General features: G+C 59.4%; 1 protein-coding gene across 1 annotated transcript in view; it reads right to left on the reverse strand.

Annotated features, from left to right (window-relative positions):
• Positions 1-1,001: 1,001 nt before the first annotated feature.
• Positions 1,002-20,665, reverse strand: part of LOC132815260 (dynein regulatory complex protein 11-like) — a 98,030-nt gene continuing 78,366 nt past the window's right edge. Inside the window, exons 5-7 of the mRNA XM_060824074.1 lie at positions 2,500-2,705; positions 1,731-1,815; positions 1,002-1,022 (exon numbers count right to left, since the gene is read on the reverse strand). Coding sequence (XP_060680057.1) covers positions 1,002-1,022; positions 1,731-1,815; positions 2,500-2,705 — 312 coding nt within the window. The remainder of the gene's footprint in view (positions 1,023-1,730; positions 1,816-2,499; positions 2,706-20,665) is intronic.

The raw sequence follows: 20,665 nt of genomic DNA on the forward strand, positions 1-20,665 counted from the left end.
CAATGGCCAACCTCCCGTCTGTAGAATCCATCTACCAGGCCCGCTGTCAAGGAAAGGCCGCCAGCATTCTCAAAGATCCATCACACCATGGCAATGTTTTTCTACAACCTCTACCATCGCGGAGAAGGTACAGAAACCTGAACACACTCACCAGCCGGTTTCGTAACAGTTTCTACCCTACTGTTAGAATACTGAATGGACTCTCAAACTCCTGAACATTCCCCTGTCCCTGTGTTTTAGTTTTTGCTGCTGTTTCCCTGTTATTTAACTCTGGGACCTGGCTGTGTTGCTCACAAGACAAAGCTTCTCACTGTGGGGAAAGTGGGGACTGCAGATGCTGGAAATCAGATTCTAGATTAGAGTGTTGCTGGAAAAGCACAGCAGGTCAGGCAGCATCCGAGGAGCAGGAAAATCGACGTTTTGGGCAGGAGCCCCTCATTATTCCTGATGAAGAGCTTTTGCCTGAAACGTCGATCTCCCTGCTCCTCGGATGCTGCCTGACCTGCTGTGCTTTTCCAGCACCACACTAACCCAAAGCTTTTCACTGTGCCTTGGTACACATGACAATAAATTCAATTTTATTCAATCCAATCAGAGAGCCCTGGCTGACAGGAATATACAGGAGTGTCAGGGGTTCTGCTCACTCTGAGAGCTGGCTCTGAGGGAGCTGGGTCAGGGTCAGGGACTCTCCCCGTGTGAATGAAGGGGGACATGGTGATGGTCTCTCGGGGAGATATTTCACCAGTCTGCAGGAACCGCAGGTCATAAGGAAAGGAAATGGAATTCTGCCATTTACTGCAAAAGGAATTGAGTCTAAGAGTCGGAAAGTGTTGCACAGGCCTTTGGTGAGTTCAGTGTACAGGGTCAATCCCCCTCCATGGGCAGGTTCTGAGGAGATTCACTCGATTGAGTTGAGATGAGAGGTTTGCCATCTGAAAAGAGATTGAGCAGTTGAGGCTGATGCTCCCGGGAGTTTGGGAATTAAAACGAATAAGAAGACTCTAATTGAGGTAAAGAAGAGGCTGAAGGGGATTCAGAAAGTAAACACAGAGAGACACAACGTCTTCATGTGGGGCCAGGGAGAACGAGAGGTCACCGTTTGGGAGGTAACGATTGACAGATTTAAGACCGAGCTGGGAAGGAAAATCTCCCAAAGGGCCGTGAATGTGGAATTCACTCCCAAAGGTGTGCTGGATACGGGGTCATTGAGGAAATTTAAGGAGAGTTTTAATCAGTAACGGGGTTGGAGGGTTAGGGGGAGCAGACTGGAAAGGGGAGTTGAAGCTAAGCGGAAATCAGCCCTGACCAGATTAAAGGGCAGACCAGGCTAGAGGGGCTGAATGGTCCTATTCCTAGTTCCTCGAACATGGAGCAGAGAACAGTATAGGAGAGTACAGACCCTTCGGCCCTCAATCTTGTGCCAACCCTTTATCCCACTTAAAGATCAAACGAACTGACAGACCCTTCATATTTTAGATTCTCATGATACTCGAAAGAGGATTTGGACATCGCGGGTGGGGCCAGCATTTATTACCCGTCACTATGTGCCCCTTGAGTAGGTGGGGGTGAGTAGTGCTCGAGGAGACTATGCGCTGCACTTTGACCCACAACGCTGTGAGGGAGAGTCCCAGCAATGACTCAGGGATCTCCATCTTTCACCACCTCCATCAAAGGGGACAAATATCACAATGACGTTTTCTGGAAACGTCCCACAGAGAAGGGGCTCTTACCTGCTCAGGGGTTTTCTCAGCAAAGATAATGTCAGAGCCTCCCTGTTCCACGGTGGGATAATCCGGAAACTTTCCCGAAGTGTTACTGTGGGCACAACGCAGACACAGTCAGAGACACAGGGAGAGGCTTCAGCGGGCACCTGCGATAGGTCAGGAACTGAGCATTGTCCACCAATCACAGCACCAGAGGGTCAGCGCTGAGGGAGTGGGCACTGTCGGAGGGTCAGTGCTGAGGGAGTGGGCACTGTCGGAGGGTCAGTGCTGAGGGAGTGCCGCACTGTCGGAGGGTCAGTGCTGAGGGAGTGCCGCACTGTCGGAGGGTCAGTGCTGAGGGAGTGGGCACTGTCGGAGGGTCAGCACTGAGGGAGTGCTGCACTGTCGGAGGGTCAGCGCTGAGGGAGTGTCGCACTGTCGGAGGGTCAGTGCTGAGGGAGTGGGCACTGTCGGAGGGTCAGTGCTGAGGGGGTGGGCACTGTTGGAGGGTCAGTGCTGAGGGAGTGGGCACTGTCGGAGGGTCAGTGCTGAGGGAGCGGGCACTGTCGGAGGGTCAGTGCTGAGGGAGTGGGCACTGTCGGAGGGTCAGTGCTGAGGGAGTGGGCACTGTCGGAGGGTCAGTGCTGAGGGAGTGGGGATGTAGGTGTTCTGGTTTGGTTGGGTTGTTGTTGAACCCCCTGGTTATTGATGTTTGAATGGTTTCCCTGAGCTGAGTGGTGGGCGGTGGTGTTGGATGGGTGTGAAGGTGTGGACGATGCCGAGTGCTGTGCCTTACTAGCACTCGATGAACCAGTGTCGGATTTGTTCTCGGTACGTCTCTGTGATGTCTGGGCCCTCTGTCTCCATCACCGTTTGTTTGATGACAGGTTGAGCTTTCTCATATTCGGCGCGGTACTGCTCCTGGAGGAGGTGGTGGCTGGCTGCATTCTCTTTCGCTTTCACAATCGCTGCAGCTGGCCTGTTGACATCCTCACCTGGAACCTGGGAGGGAGAGAACCGCAGTCAGACACAGTCACTGACCCTGAGCCACCATCGTTCCCCACATCACACGAAGCCACCCCACCCCAGGGCTGTCCCCTCTGTGTACACACTGTCCCTGTGTGTGCACAGGGATGCCAGTCCCTGTCCACATAACATGGGTATACTCCCACAGTCCCCTGTTCTCTCACATCGCTGTACTATCAAACCATTGAAATAATCCAGCACAGAAGGAGACCATTCAGTCCATCTTGCTGATGCTGACCCATCGGGGTCACAGATGTTCCTTTTAGGATAGAATGGGCCCCCGTTACCCGGCCGGGACCACATGAGACTCCAGACTGAGAGAATTCTCGGCCTCTCACTGTCCCGAGGGCACTGAGAGACAGGCAAATACTGGGCCCAGGGAGCAGCACCCACATCCCGTATAGGAATTCAAATTAAACAAACCATTGCTGTACCCTCACTGTTCCGGGGTCATTCTGTCCCGGGTCACACTGTCCCAGGTCACACTATCCCAGGTCACACTGTCCCGGGTCACACTGTCCCGGGTCACACACACTGTCCCGAGTCACACTGTCCCAGGTCACTCACACTTTCCTGGGTCATTCACACTGTCCCAGGTCACACTGTCCCAGGTCACTCACATTGTCCCAGGTCACTCACACTGTCCTGGGTCACTCACACTGTCCCGGGTCACGCACACTGTCCCGGGTCACTCACACTGTCCTGCGTCACTCAGACTGTCCCGGGTCACTCACACTGTCCCGGGTCACACACACTGTCCCGGGTCAGTCACATGGTCCCGGGTCATTCACACCGACCTGGGTCACACTGTCCCAGGTCACACACACTGACCTGGGTCATACACACTATCCCGGGTCACACACACTCTTCCGGGTCACACCCACTGTCCCGGGTCACACCCACTATCCCGGGTCACACACACTGTCCCGGGTCACACACACTGTCCCGGGTCATTCACACTGTCCTGGGTCACACTGTCCCAGGTCACACACACTGACCTGGGTCATACACACTATCCCGGGTCACACACGCTATCCCGGGTCACACCCACTGTCCCGGGTCACACCCACTGTCCTGCGTCACTCACACTGTCCAGGGTCACTCACACTGTCCCGGGTCACTCACACTGACCTGGGTCACTCACCCTGTCCCAGGTCACTCACCCTGTCCCAGGTCACTCACAGTGTCCCAGGTCACTCACACTGTCCCGGGTCACTCACACTGTCCCGGGTCACTCACACTGACCTGGGTCACCCACACTGTCCTGGGTCACACTGTCCCGGGTCACACACACTGTCCCGGGTCAGTCAGACTGTCCCGGGACACTCACACTGACCTGGGTCACTCACACTCTCCCGGGTCACACACACTGTCCCGGGTCAGTCAGACTGTCCCGGGACACTCACACTGTCCCGGGTCACTCACACTGTCCTGGGTCACAGTGTCCCGCGTCACTCGTACTGTCCCGGGTCACTCACACTGTCCCGGGTCACACTGTCTCGGGTCACTCACACTGTCCCGGGACACTCACACTGTCCCGGGACACTCACACTGACCTGGGTCACTCACACTATCCCAGGTCACACACACTGTCCTGGGTCACTTACACTGTCCCAGGTCACCCACACTATCCCGGGTCACTCACACTGACCTGGGTCACTCACCCTGTCCTAGGTCACTCACAGTGTCCCAGGTCACTCACACTGTCCCGGGTCACTCACACTGTCCCGGGTCACTCACACTGTCCTGAGTCACTCACACTGACCTGGGTCACCCACACTGTCCTGGGTCACACTGTCCCGGGTCACACACACTGTCCCAGGTCAGTCAGACTGTCCCGGGACACTCACACTGACCTGGGTCACTCACACTGTCCCGGGTCACACACACTGTCCCGGGTCAGTCAGACTGCCCGGGACACTCACACTGTCCCGGGCCACACTGTCCCGGGGCACTCACACTGTCCCGGGTCACTCACACTGACCTGGGTCACTCACACTCTCCCGGGTCACACACACTGTCCCGGGTCAGTCAGACTGTCCCGGGACACTCGCACTGTCCCGGGCCACACTGTCCCGGGGCACTCACACTGTCCCAGAACAAACACACTCTCCCAGGTCACCCACACTGTCCCGGGTCACTCACACTGTCCTGGGTCACAGTGTCCCGCGTCACTCGTACTGTCCCGGGTCACTCACACTGTCCCGGGTCACACTGTCTCGGGTCAGTCACACTGTCCCGGGTCACTCTGTCTCAGGTCACTCACACTGTCCCGGGTCACTCACACTGTCCTGAGTCACTCAAACTGTCCTGGGTTACACTGTCCTGGGTCACTCACACTGTCCCGGGTCACTCACACTGACCTGGGTCACTCACCCTGTCCCGGGTCACACACACTGTCCTGGGTCACTCACATTGTCCCGGGTCACTCACACTGTCACGGGTCACACACACTGTCCCGGGTCACTCACACTGTCCCGGGTCACTCACACTGTCCCGGGTCATTCACACTGTCCCGGGTCACTCTGTCTCAGGTCACTCACACTGTCCCGGGTCACTCACACTGTCCTGAGTCACTCAAACTGTCCTGGGTTACACTGTCCTGGGTCACTCACACTGTCCCGGGTCACTCACACTCTCCCGGGTCACACACACTCTCCCGGGTCACACACACTGTCCCGGGTCAGTCAGACTGTCCCGGGACACTCACACTGTCCCGGGCCACACTGTCCCGGGGCACACACACTGTCCCAGAACAAACACACTCTCCCAGGTCACCCACACTGTCCCGGGTCACTCACACTGTCCTGGGTCACAGTGTCCCGCGTCACTCGTACTGTCCCGGGTCACTCACACTGTCCCGGGTCACACTGTCTCGGGTCACTCACACTGTCCCGGGTCAGTCAGACTGTCCCGGGACATCACACTGTCCCGGAACAAACACACTCTCCCAGGTCACCCACACTGTCCCGGGTCACTCACACTGTCCTGGGTCACAGTGTCCCGCGTCACTCGTACTGTCCCGGGTCACTCACACTGTCCCGGGTCTCTCACACTGTCCCGGGTCACACTGTCTCGGGTCACTCACACTGTCCCGGGACACTCACACTGTCCCGGGACACTCACACTGACCTGGGTCACTCACACTGTCCCAGGTCACCCACACTGTCCCGGGTCACTCACACTGACCTGGGTCACTCACCCTGTCCCAAGTCACTCACAGTGTCCCAGGTCACTCACACTGTCCCGGGTCACTCACACTGTCCCGAGTCACTCACACTGACCTGGGTCACCCACACTGTCCTGGGTCACACTGTCCCGGGTCACACACACTGTCCCGGGTCAGTCAGACTGTCCCGGGACACTCACACTGACCTGGGTCACTCACACTGTCCCGGGTCACACACACTGTCCCGGGTCAGTCAGACTGTCCCGGGTCACTCACACTGACCTGGGTCACTCACACTCTCCCGGGTCACACACACTGTCCCGGGTCAGTCAGACTGTCCCGGGTCACTCACACTGTCCCGGGTCACTCACACTGACCTGGGTCACTCACACTCTCCCGGGTCACACACACTGTCCCGGGTCAGTCAGACTGTCCCGGGTCACTCACACTGACCTGGGTCACTCACACTCTCCCGGGTCACACACACTGTCCCGGGTCAGTCAGACTGTCCCGGGACACTCACACTGTCCCGGGCCACACTGTCCCGGGGCACTCACACTGTCCTGGGTCACTCACACTGTCCCGGGTCACTCACACTGACCTGGGTCACTCACACTCTCCCGGGTCACACACACTGTCCCGGGTCAGTCAGACTGTCCCGGGACACTCACACTGTCCCGGGCCACACTGTCCCGGGGCACACACACTGTCCCAGAACAAACACCCTCTCCCAGGTCACCCACACTGTCCCGGGTCACTCACACTGTCCTGGGTCACAGTGTCCCGCGTCACTCGTACTGTCCCGGGTCACTCACACTGTCCCGGGTCACACTGTCTCGGGTCACTCACACTGTCCCGGGTCAGTCAGACTGTCCCGGGACACTCACACTGTCCCGGAACAAACACACTCTCCCAGGTCACCCACACTGTCCCGGGTCACTCACACTGTCCTGGGTCACAGTGTCCCGCGTCACTCGTACTGTCCCGGGTCACTCACACTGTCCCGGGTCTCTCACACTGTCCCGGGTCACACTGTCTCGGGTCACTCACACTGTCCCGGGACACTCACACTGTCCCGGGACACTCACACTGACCTGGGTCACTCACACTCTCCCGGGTCACACACACTGTCCCGGGTCAGTCAGACTGTCCCGGGACACTCACACTGTCCCGGGCCACACTGTCCCGGGGCACTCACACTGTCCTGGGTCACTCACACTGTCCCGGGTCACTCACACTGACCTGGGTCACTCACACTCTCCCGGGTCACACACACTGTCCCGGGTCAGTCAGACTGTCCCGGGACACTCACACTGTCCCGGGCCACACTGTCCCGGGGCACACACACTGTCCCAGAACAAACACCCTCTCCCAGGTCACCCACACTGTCCCGGGTCACTCACACTGTCCTGGGTCACAGTGTCCCGCGTCACTCGTACTGTCCCGGGTCACTCACACTGTCCCGGGTCACACTGTCTCGGGTCACTCACACTGTCCCGGGTCAGTCAGACTGTCCCGGGACACTCACACTGTCCCGGAACAAACACACTCTCCCAGGTCACCCACACTGTCCCGGGGCACTCACACTGTCCCAGAACAAACACACTCTCCCAGGTCACCCACACTGTCCCGGGTCACTCACACTGTCCTGGGTCACAGTGTCCCGCGTCACTCGTACTGTCCCGGGTCACTCACACTGTCCCGGGTCACACTGTCTCGGGTCAGTCACACTGTCCCGGGTCACTCTGTCTCAGGTCACTCACACTGTCCCGGGTCACTCACACTGTCCTGAGTCACTCAAACTGTCCTGGGTTACACTGTCCTGGGTCACTCACACTGTCCCGGGTCACTCACACTGACCTGGGTCACTCACCCTGTCCCGGGTCACACACACTGTCCTGGGTCACTCACATTGTCCCGGGTCACTCACACTGTCACGGGTCACACACACTGTCCCGGGTCACTCACACTGTCCCGGGTCACTCACACTGTCCCGGGTCATTCACACTGTCCCGGGTCACTCTGTCTCAGGTCACTCACACTGTCCCGGGTCACTCACACTGTCCTGAGTCACTCAAACTGTCCTGGGTTACACTGTCCTGGGTCACTCACACTGTCCCGGGTCACTCACACTCTCCCGGGTCACACACACTCTCCCGGGTCACTCACACTGTCCCGGGTCAGTCAGACTGTCCCGGGACACTCACACTGTCCCGGGCCACACTGTCCCGGGGCACACACACTGTCCCAGAACAAACACACTCTCCCAGGTCACCCACACTGTCCCGGGTCACTCACACTGTCCTGGGTCACAGTGTCCCGCGTCACTCGTACTGTCCCGGGTCACTCACACTGTCCCGGGTCACACTGTCTCGGGTCACTCACACTGTCCCGGGTCAGTCAGACTGTCCCGGGACATCACACTGTCCCGGAACAAACACACTCTCCCAGGTCACCCACACTGTCCCGGGTCACTCACACTGTCCTGGGTCACAGTGTCCCGCGTCACTCGTACTGTCCCGGGTCACTCACACTGTCCCGGGTCTCTCACACTGTCCCGGGTCACACTGTCTCGGGTCACTCACACTGTCCCGGGACACTCACACTGTCCCGGGACACTCACACTGACCTGGGTCACTCACACTGTCCCAGGTCACCCACACTGTCCCGGGTCACTCACACTGACCTGGGTCACTCACCCTGTCCCAAGTCACTCACAGTGTCCCTGGTCACTCACACTGTCCCGGGTCACTCACACTGTCCCGAGTCACTCACACTGACCTGGGTCACCCACACTGTCCTGGGTCACACTGTCCCGGGTCACACACACTGTCCCGGGTCAGTCAGACTGTCCCGGGACACTCACACTGACCTGGGTCACTCACACTGTCCCGGGTCACACACACTGTCCCGGGTCAGTCAGACTGTCCCGGGTCACTCACACTGACCTGGGTCACTCACACTCTCCCGGGTCACACACACTGTCCCGGGTCAGTCAGACTGTCCCGGGTCACTCACACTGTCCCGGGTCACTCACACTGACCTGGGTCACTCACACTCTCCCGGGTCACACACACTGTCCCGGGTCAGTCAGACTGTCCCGGGTCACTCACACTGACCTGGGTCACTCACACTCTCCCGGGTCACACACACTGTCCCGGGTCAGTCAGACTGTCCCGGGACACTCACACTGTCCCGGGCCACACTGTCCCGGGGCACTCACACTGTCCTGGGTCACTCACACTGTCCCGGGTCACTCACACTGACCTGGGTCACTCACACTCTCCCGGGTCACACACACTGTCCCGGGTCAGTCAGACTGTCCCGGGACACTCACACTGTCCCGGGCCACACTGTCCCGGGGCACACACACTGTCCCAGAACAAACACCCTCTCCCAGGTCACCCACACTGTCCCGGGTCACTCACACTGTCCTGGGTCACAGTGTCCCGCGTCACTCGTACTGTCCCGGGTCACTCACACTGTCCCGGGTCACACTGTCTCGGGTCACTCACACTGTCCCGGGTCAGTCAGACTGTCCCGGGACACTCACACTGTCCCGGAACAAACACACTCTCCCAGGTCACCCACACTGTCCCGGGTCACTCACACTGTCCTGGGTCACAGTGTCCCGCGTCACTCGTACTGTCCCGGGTCACTCACACTGTCCCGGGTCTCTCACACTGTCCCGGGTCACACTGTCTCGGGTCACTCACACTGTCCCGGGACACTCACACTGTCCCGGGACACTCACACTGACCTGGGTCACTCACACTGTCCCAGGTCACCCACACTGTCCCGGGTCACTCACACTGACCTGGGTCACTCACCCTGTCCCAAGTCACTCACAGTGTCCCAGGTCACTCACACTGTCCCGGGTCACTCACACTGTCCCGAGTCACTCACACTGACCTGGGTCACCCACACTGTCCTGGGTCACACTGTCCCGGGTCACACACACTGTCCCGGGTCAGTCAGACTGTCCCGGGACACTCACACTGACCTGGGTCACTCACACTGTCCCGGGTCACACACACTGTCCCGGGTCAGTCAGACTGTCCCGGGTCACTCACACTGACCTGGGTCACTCACACTCTCCCGGGTCACACACACTGTCCCGGGTCAGTCAGACAGTCCCGGGACACTCACACTGTCCCGGGCCACACTGTCCCGGGGCACTCACACTGTCCCGGGTCACTCACACTGTCCCGGGTCACTCACACTGACCTGGGTCACTCACACTCTCCCGGGTCACACACACTGTCCCGGGTCAGTCAGACTGTCCCGGGTCACTCACACTGACCTGGGTCACTCACACTCTCCCGGGTCACACACACTGTCCCGGGTCAGTCAGACTGTCCCGGGACACTCACACTGTCCCGGGCCACACTGTCCCGGGGCACTCACACTGTCCTGGGTCACTCACACTGTCCCGGGTCACTCACACTGACCTGGGTCACTCACACTCTCCCGGGTCACACACACTGTCCCGGGTCAGTCAGACTGTCCCGGGTCACTCACACTGACCTGGGTCACTCACACTCTCCCGGGTCACACACACTGTCCCGGGTCAGTCAGACTGTCCCGGGACACTCACACTGTCCCGGGCCACCCTGTCCTGGGGCACTCACACTGTCCCGGGTCACTCACACTGTCCCGGGTCACTCACACTGACCTGGGTCACTCACACTCTCCCGGGTCACACACACTGTCTCGGGTCACTCACACTGTCCCGGGACACTCACACTGTCCCGGAACAAACACACTCTCCCAGGTCACCCACACTGTCCCGGGTCACTCACACTGTCCTGGGTCACAGTGTCCCGCGTCACTCGTACTGTCCCGGGTCACTCACACTGTCCCGGGTCACTCACACTGTCCCGGGTCGCACTGTCTTGGGTCACTCACACTGTCCCGGGACACTCACACTGACCCTGGTCACACACACTGTCCTGGGTCACTCATACTGTCCCGGGTCACTCACACTGTCCCTGGTCACTCACACTGACCTGGGTCACTCACACTGTCCCGTGTCACTCACACTGTCCCGGGTCACACTATCCCGGTTCACTCACACTTTCCCGAGTCACACTGTCCTGGGTCACTCACACTGTCCCGGGTCACTCAACTGTCCCGGGACACTCACAATGTCCAGGGTCACTCACACTGACCTGAGTCACCCACACTGTCCTGGGTCACACTGTCCCGGGTCACTCATACTGTCTGGGTCACTGACACTATCCCGGGTCGCTCACACTGTCCCGGGTCCGTCAGACTGTCCCGGGACACTCACACTGTCCTGGGCCACTCACACTGTCCCGGGTCACACTGTCCCGGGTCACTCACTGTCCCGGGTCACACTGTCCCGGTTCACTCTGTCCCGGGTCACTCACTGTCCCGGGTCACACTGTCCCGGGTCACACTGTCCCAAGTCACTCACTGTCCCGGGTCACTCACTGTCCCGGGTCACACTGTCCCGGGTCACTCACACTATCCCAGGATACTCACACTGACCTGGGTCACTCACACTATCCCAGGTCACTCACACTATCCCAGGGCACTCACACTGTCCTGGGTCACTCACACTATCCCAGGTCACACACACTGTCCTGGGTCACTCACACTATCCCAGGGCACTCACACTGTCCTGGGTCACTCACACTATCCCAGGTCACCCACACTGTCCCGGGTCACTCACACTGTCCCGGGTCTCTCACACTGTCCCGGGTCACACTGACTCGGGTCACTCACACTGTCCTGTGTCAGTCACACTGTCCCGGGACACTCACCCTGTCCCGGGTCACTCACACTGTCCCGGGTCACTCACACTGACCTGGGTCACTCACACTCTCCCGGGTCACACACACTGTCTCGGGTCACTCACACTGTCCCGGGACACTCACACTGTCCCGGAACAAACACACTCTCCCAGGTCACCCACACTGTCCCGGGTCACTCACACTGTCCTGGGTCACAGTGTCCCGCGTCACTCGTACTGTCCCGGGTCACTCACACTGTCCCGGGTCTCTCACACTGTCCCGGGTCACACTGTCTTGGGTCACTCACACTGTCCCGGGACACTCACACTGACCCGGGTCACACACACTGTCCTGGGTCACTCATACTGTCCCGGGTCACTCACACTGTCCCTGGTCACTCACACTGACCTGGGTCACTCACACTGTCCCGTGTCACTCACACTGTCCCGGGTCACACTATCCCGGTTCACTCACACTTTCCCGAGTCACACTGTCCTGGGTCACTCACACTGTCCCGGGTCACTCAACTGTCCCGGGACACTCACAATGTCCAGGGTCACTCACACTGACCTGAGTCACCCACACTGTCCTGGGTCACACTGTCCCGGGTCACTCATACTGTCTGGGTCACTGACACTATCCCGGGTCACTCACACTGTCCCGGGTCCGTCAGACTGTCCCGGGACACTCACACTGTCCTGGGTCACTCACACTGTCCCGGGTCACACTGTCCCGGGTCACTCACTGTCCCGGGTCACACTGTCCCGGTTCACTCTGTCCCGGGTCACTCACTGTCCCGGGTCACACTGTCCCGGGTCACACTGTCCTAAGTCACTCACTGTCCCGGGTCACTCACTGTCCCGGGTCACACTGTCCCGGGTCACTCACACTATCCCAGGATACTCACACTGACCTGGGTCACTCACACTATCCCAGGTCACTCACACTATCCCAGGGCACTCGCACTGTCCTGGGTCACTCACACTATCCCAGGTCACACACACTGTCCTGGGTCACTCACACTGTCTCGGGTCAGTCACACTGTCCCGGAACAAACACACTCTCCCAGGTCACCCACACTGTCCCGGGTCACTCACACTGTCCCGGGTCACACTGACTCGGGTCACTCACACTGTCCCGGGTCAGTCACACTGTCCCGGGACACTCACACTGACCTGGGTCACTCACACTATCCCAGGTCACACACACTGTCCTGGGTCACTTACACTGTCCCAGGTCACCCACACTGTCCCGGGTCACTCACACTGTCCTGTGTCACACCCACTGTCCCGGGTCACACACACTGTCCCGGGTCACACACACTGTCCCGAGTCACTCATACTGTCCTGCGTCACTCACATTGTCCCGGGTCACTCACACTGTCCCAGGTCACTCACACTGACCTGGGTCACTCACACTGTCCCGGGTCAGTCACACTGTGCCAGGTCATTCACACTGTCCTGGGTCACACTGTCCCGGGTCACACACACTGACCTGGGTCACTCACACTGTCCCGGGTCACTCACACTGCCCTTGGTCACTCTGTCTCAGGTCACTCACACTGTCCCGGGTCACTCACACTGACCTGAGTCACTCAAACTGTCCTGGGTTACACTGTCCTGTGTCACTCACACTGTCCCGGGTCACACTATCCCGGTTCACTCACACTGTCCCGGGTCACACTGTCCTGGGTCACTCACACTGTCCCGGGTCACTCAACTGTCCCGGGACACTCACAATGTCCAGGGTCACTCACACTGACCTGAGTCACCCACACTGTCCTGGGTCACACTGTCCCGGGTCACTCATACTGTCTGAGTCACTGACACTATCCTGGGTCACTCACACTGTCCCGGGTCACACTGTCCCGGGTCACTCACACTGTCCCGGGTCACACTGTCCCGGGTCACACTGTCCGGGGTCACTCACACTATCCCAGGATACTCACACTGACCTGGGTCACTCACACTATCCCAGGTCACACACACTGTCCTGGGTCACTTACACTGTCCTGGGTCAGTCACACTGTCCCGGGACAAACACACTCTCCCAGGTCACCCACACTGTCCCGGGTCACTCACACTGTCCTGGGTCAGTCACACTGTCCCGGGACAAACACACTCTCGCAGGTCACCCACACTGTCCCGGGTCACTCACACTGTCCTGTGTCACTCACATTGTCCCGGGTCACTCACACTGTCCCGGGTCACTCACACTGACCTGGGTCACTCACACTGTCCCGGGACAGTCACACTGTCCCAGGTCATTCACACTGTCCCGGGTCACACTCTCCCGGGTCACACACACTGTCCCGGGTCAGTCAGACTGTCCTGGGTCACTCACACTGACCTGGGTCACTCACACTCTCCCGGGTCACACACACTGTCTCGGGTCACTCACACTGTCCCGGGACACTCACACTGTCCCGGAACAAACACACTCTCCCAGGTCACCCACACTGTCCCGGGTCACTCACACTGTCCTGGGTCACAGTGTCCCGCGTCACTCGTACTGTCCCGGGTCACTCACACTGTCCCGGGTCTCTCACACTGTCCCGGGTCACACTGTCTTGGGTCACTCACACTGTCCCGGGACACTCACACTGACCCGGGTCACACACACTGTCCTGGGTCACTCATACTGTCCCGGGTCACTCACACTGTCCCTGGTCACTCACACTGACCTGGGTCACTCACACTGTCCCGTGTCACTCACACTGTCCCGGGTCACACTATCCCGGTTCACTCACACTTTCCCGAGTCACACTGTCCTGGGTCACTCACACTGTCCCGGGTCACTCAACTGTCCCGGGACACTCACAATGTCCAGGGTCACTCACACTGACCTGAGTCACCCACACTGTCCTGGGTCACACTGTCCCGGGTCACTCATACTGTCTGGGTCACTGACACTATCCCGGGTCACTCACACTGTCCCGGGTCCGTCAGACTGTCCCGGGACACTCACACTGTCCTGGGTCACTCACACTGTCCCGGGTCACACTGTCCCGGGTCACTCACTGTCCCGGGTCACACTGTCCCGGTTCACTCTGTCCCGGGTCACTCACTGTCCCGGGTCACACTGTCCCGGGTCACACTGTCCCAAGTCACTCACTGTCCCGGGTCACTCACTGTCCCGGGTCACACTGTCCCGGGTCACTCACACTATCCCAGGATACTCACACTGACCTGGGTAACTCACACTATCCCAGGTCACTCACACTATCCCAGGGCACTCACACTGTACTGGGTCACTCACACTCTCCCAGGTCACACACACTGTCCTGGGTCACTCACACTATCCCAGGGCACTCACACTGTCCTGGGTCACTCACACTATCCCAGGTCACCCACACTGTCCCGGGTCACTCACACTGTCCTGGGTCACAGTGTCCCGCGTCACTCGTACTGTCCCGGGTCACTCACACTGTCCCGGGTCACTCACACTGTCCCGGGTCTCTCACACTGTCCCGGGTCACACTGTCTTGGGTCACTCACACTGTCCCGGGACACTCACACTGACCCGGGTCACACACACTGTCCTGGGTCACTCATACTGTCCCGGGTCACTCACACTGTCCCTGGTCACTCACACTGACCTGGGTCACTCACACTGTCCCGTGTCACTCACACTGTCCCGGGTCACACTATCCCGGTTCACTCACACTTTCCCGAGTCACACTGTCCTGGGTCACTCACACTGTCCCGGGTCACTCAACTGTCCCGGGACACTCACAATGTCCAGGGTCACTCACACTGACCTGAGTCACCCACACTGTCCTGGGTCACACTGTCCCGGGTCACTCATACTGTCTGGGTCACTGACACTATCCCGGGTCACTCACACTGTCCCGGGTCCGTCAGACTGTCCCGGGACACTCACACTGTCCTGGGTCACTCACACTGTCCCGGGTCACACTGTCCCGGGTCACTCACTGTCCCGGGTCACACTGTCCCGGGTCACTCTGTCCCGGGTCACTCACTGTCTCGGGTCACACTGTCCCAAGTCACTCACTGTCCCGGGTCACTCACTGTCCCGGGTCACACTGTCCCGGGTCACTCACACTATCCCAGGATACTCACACTGACCTGGGTCACTCACACTATCCCAGGTCACTCACACTATCCCAGGGCACTCACACTGTCCCGGAACAAACACACTCTCCCAGGTCACCCACACTGTCCCGGGTCACTCACACTGTCCCGGGTCTCTCACACTGTCCCGGGTCACACTGACTCGGGTCACTCACACTGTCCCGGGTCAGTCACACTGTCCCGGGACACTCACACTGACCTGGGTCACTCACACTATCCCAGGTCACACACACTGTCCTGGGTCACTTACACTGTCCCAGGTCACCCACACTGTCCCGGGTCACTCACACTGTCCTGTGTCACACCCACAGTCCCGGGTCACACACACTGTCCCGGGTCACACACACTGTCCCGAGTCACTCATACTGTCCTGCGTCACTCACATTGTCCCGGGTCACTCACACTGTCCCGGGTCACTCACACTGACCTGGGTCACTCACACTGTCCCGGGTCAGTCACACTGTGCCAGGTCATTCACACTGTCCTGGGTCACACTGTCCCGGGTCACACACACTGACCTGGGTCACTCACACTGTCCCGGGTCACTCACACTGCCCTTGGTCACTCTGTCTCAGGTCACTCACACTGTCCCGGGTCATGAACACTGACCTGGGTCACTCACACTCTCCCGGGTCACACACACTGTCCCGGGTCAGTCAGACTGTCCCGGGTCACTCACACTGACCTGGGTCACTCACACTCTCCTGGGTCACACACACTGTCCCGGGTCAGTCAGACTGTCCCGGGACACTCACACTGTCCCTGGCCACCCTGTCCCGGGGCACTCACACTGTCCCGGGTCACTCACACTGTCCCGGGTCACTCACACTGACCTGGGTCACTCAAACTCTCCTGGGTCACACACACTGTCTCGGGTCACTCACACTGTCCCGGGACACTCACACTGTCCCGGAACAAACACATTCTCCCAGGTCACCCACACTGTCCCGGGTCACTCACACTGTCCTGGGTCACAGTGTCCCGCGTCACTCGTACTGTCCCGGGTCACTCACACTGTCCCGGGTCACTCACACTGTCCCGGGTCTCTCACACTGTCCCGGGTCACACTGTCTTGGGTCACTCACACTGTCCCGGGACACTCACACTGACCCGGGTCACACACACTGTCCTGGGTCACTCATACTGTCCCGGGTCACTCACACTGTCCCTGGTCACTCACACTGACCTGGGTCACTCACACTGTCCCGTGTCACTCACACTGTCCCGGGTCACACTATCCCGGTTCACTCACACTTTCCCGAGTCACACTGTCCTGGGTCACTCACACTGTCCCGGGTCACTCAACTGTCCCGGGACACTCACAATGTCCAGGGTCACTCACACTGACCTGAGTCACCCACACTGTCCTGGGTCACACTGTCCCGGGTCACTCATACTGTCTGGGTCACTGACACTATCCCGGGTCACTCACACTGTCCCGGGTCCGTCAGACTGTCCCGGGACACTCACACTGTCCTGGGTCACTCACACTGTCCCGGGTCACACTGTCCCGGGTCACTCACTGTCCCGGGTCACACTGTCCCGGTTCACTCTGTCCCAAGTCACTCACTGTCCCGGGTCACTCACTGTCCCGGGTCACACTGTCCCGGGTCACTCACACTATCCCAGGATACTCACACTGACCTGGGTCACTCACACTATCCCAGGTCACTCACACTATCCCAGGGCACTCACACTGTCCTGGGTCACTCACACTATCCCAGGTCACACACACTGTCCTGGGTCACTCACACTGTCTCGGGTCAGTCACACTGTCCCGGAACAAACACACTCTCCCAGGTCACCCACACTGTCCCGGGTCACTCACACTGTCCCGGGTCTCTCACACTGTCCCGGGTCACACTGACTCGGGTCACTCACACTGTCCCGGGTCAGTCACACTGTCCCGGGACACTCACACTGACCTGGGTCACTCACACTATCCCAGGTCACACACACTGTCCTGGGTCACTTACACTGTCCCAGGTCACCCACACTGTCCCGGGTCACTCACACTGTCCTCTGTCACACCCACTGTCCCGGGTCACACACACTGTCCCGGGTCACACACACTGTCCCGAGTCACTCATACTGTCCTGCGTCACTCACATTGTCCGGGGTCACTCACACTGTCCCGGGTCACTCACACTGTCCCGGGTCACTCACACTGACCTGGGTCACTCACACTGTCCCGGGTCAGTCACACTGTGCCAGGTCATTCACACTGTCCTGGGTCACACTGTCCCGGGTCACACACACTGACCTGGGTCACTCACACTGTCCCGGGTCACTCACACTGCCCTTGGTCACTCTGTCTCAGGTCACTCACACTGTCCCGGGTCACTCACACTGACCTGAGTCACTCAAACTGTCCTGGGTTACACTGTCCTGGGTCACTCACACTGTCCCAGGTCACACTATCCCGGTTCACTCACACTGTCCCGGGTCACACTGTCCTGGGTCACTCACACTGTCCCGGGTCACTCAACTGTCCCGGGACACTCACAATGTCCAGGGTCACTCACACTGACCTGAGTCACCCACACTGTCCTGGGTCACACTGTCCCGGGTCACTCATACTGTCTGAGTCACTGACGCTATCCTGGGTCACTCACACTGACCTGGGTCACTCACACTATCCCAGGTCACACACACTGTCCTGGGTCACTTACACTGTCCCAGGTCACCCACACTGTCCCGGGTCACTCACACTGACCTGGGTCACTCACCCTGTCCCAGGTCACTCACAGTGTCCCAGGTCACTCACACTGTCCCGGGTCACTCACACTGTCCCGAGTCACTCACACTGACCTGGGTCACCCACACTGTCCTGGGTCACACTGTCCCGGGTCACACACACTGTCCCGGGTCAGTCAGACTGTCCCGGGACACTCACACTGACCTGGGTCACTCACACTGTCCCGGGTCACACACACTGTCCCGGGTCAGTCAGACTGTCCCGGGTCACTCACACTGACCTGGGTCACTCACACTCTCCCGGGTCACACACACTGTCCCGGGTCAGTCAGACTGTCCCGGGACACTCACACTGTCCCGGGCCACACTGTCCCGGGGCACTCACACTGTCCCGGGTCACTCACACTGTCCCGGGTCACTCACACTGACCTGGGTCACTCACACTCTCCCGGGTCACACACACTGTCCCGGGTCAGTCAGACTGTCCTGGGTCACTCACACTGACCTGGGTCACTCACACTCTCCCGGGTCACACACACTGTCCCGGGTCAGTCAGACTGTCCCGGGACACTCACACTGTCCCGGGCCACACTGTCCCGGGGCACTCACACTGTCCCGGGTCACTCACACTGTCCCGGGTCACTCACACTGACCTGGGTCACTCACACTCTCCCGGGTCACACACACTGTCCCGGGTCAGTCAGACTGTCCCGGGTCACTCACACTGACCTGGGTCACTCACACTCTCCCGGGTCACACACACTGTCCCGGGTCAGTCAGACTGTCCCGGGTCACTCACACTGTCCCGGGTCACTCACACTGACCTGGGTCACTCACACTCTCCCGTGTCACACACACTGTCTCGGGTCACTCACACTGTCCCGGGTCACTCACACTGTCCCGGGTCACTCACACTGACCTGGGTCACTCACACTCTCCCGTGTCACACACACTGTCTCGGGTCACTCACACTGTCCCGGGACACTCACACTGTGCCGGAACAAACACACTCTCCCAGGTCACCCACACTGTCCCGGGTCACTCACACTGTCCTGGGTCACAGTGTCCCGCGTCACTCGTACTGTCCCGGGTCACTCACACTGTCCCGGGTCACTCACACTGTCCCGGGTCTCTCACACTGTCCCGGGTCACACTGTCTTGGGTCACTCACACTGTCCCGGGACACACACACTGACCCGGGTCACTCACACTGTCCCTGGTCACTCACACTGACCTGGGTCACTCACACTGTCCCGTGTCACTCACACTGTCCCGGGTCACACTATCCCGGTTCACTCACACTTTCCCGAGTCACACTGTCCTGGGTCACTCACACTGTCCCGGGTCACTCAACTGTCCCGGGACACTCACAATGTCCAGGGTCACTCACACTGACCTGAGTCACCCACACTGTCCTGGGTCACACTGTCCCGGGTCACTCATACTGTCTGGGTCACTGACACTATCCCGGGTCGCTCACACTGTCCCGGGTCCGTCAGACTGTCCCGGGACACTCACACTGTCCTGGGCCACTCACACTGTCCCGGGTCACACTGTCCCGGGTCACTCACTGTCCCGGGTCACACTGTCCCGGTTCACTCTGTCCCAGGTCACTCACTGTCCCGGGTCACACTGTCCCGGGTCACACTGTCCCAAGTCACTCACTGTCCCGGGTCACTCACTGTCCCGGGTCACACTGTCCCGGGTCACTCACACTATCCCAGGATACTCACACTGACCTGGGTCACTCACACTATCCCAGGTCACTCACACTATCCCAGGGCACTCACACTGTCCTGGGTCACTCACACTATCCCAGGTCACACACACTGTCCTGGGTCACTCACACTATCCCAGGGCACTCACACTGTCCTGGGTCACTCACACTATCCCAGGTCACCCACACTGTCCCGGGTCACTCACACTGTCCCGGGTCTCTCACACTGTCCCGGGTCACACTGACTCGGGTCACTCACACTGTCCTGTGTCAGTCACACTGTCCCGGGACACTCACACTGACCTGGGTCACTCACACTATCCCAGGTCACACACACTGTCCTGGGTCACTTACATTGTCCCAGGTCACCCACACTGTCCCGGGTCACTCACACTGTCCTGTGTCACACCCACTGTCCCAGGTCACCCACACTGTCCCGGGTCACTCACACTGTCCTGTGTCACACCCACTGTCCCGGGTCACACACACTGTCCCGGGTC

This window comes from Hemiscyllium ocellatum, chromosome 4 (assembly GCF_020745735.1).
Source record: "Hemiscyllium ocellatum isolate sHemOce1 chromosome 4, sHemOce1.pat.X.cur, whole genome shotgun sequence".
Lineage (NCBI taxonomy): Eukaryota > Metazoa > Chordata > Chondrichthyes > Orectolobiformes > Hemiscylliidae > Hemiscyllium > Hemiscyllium ocellatum.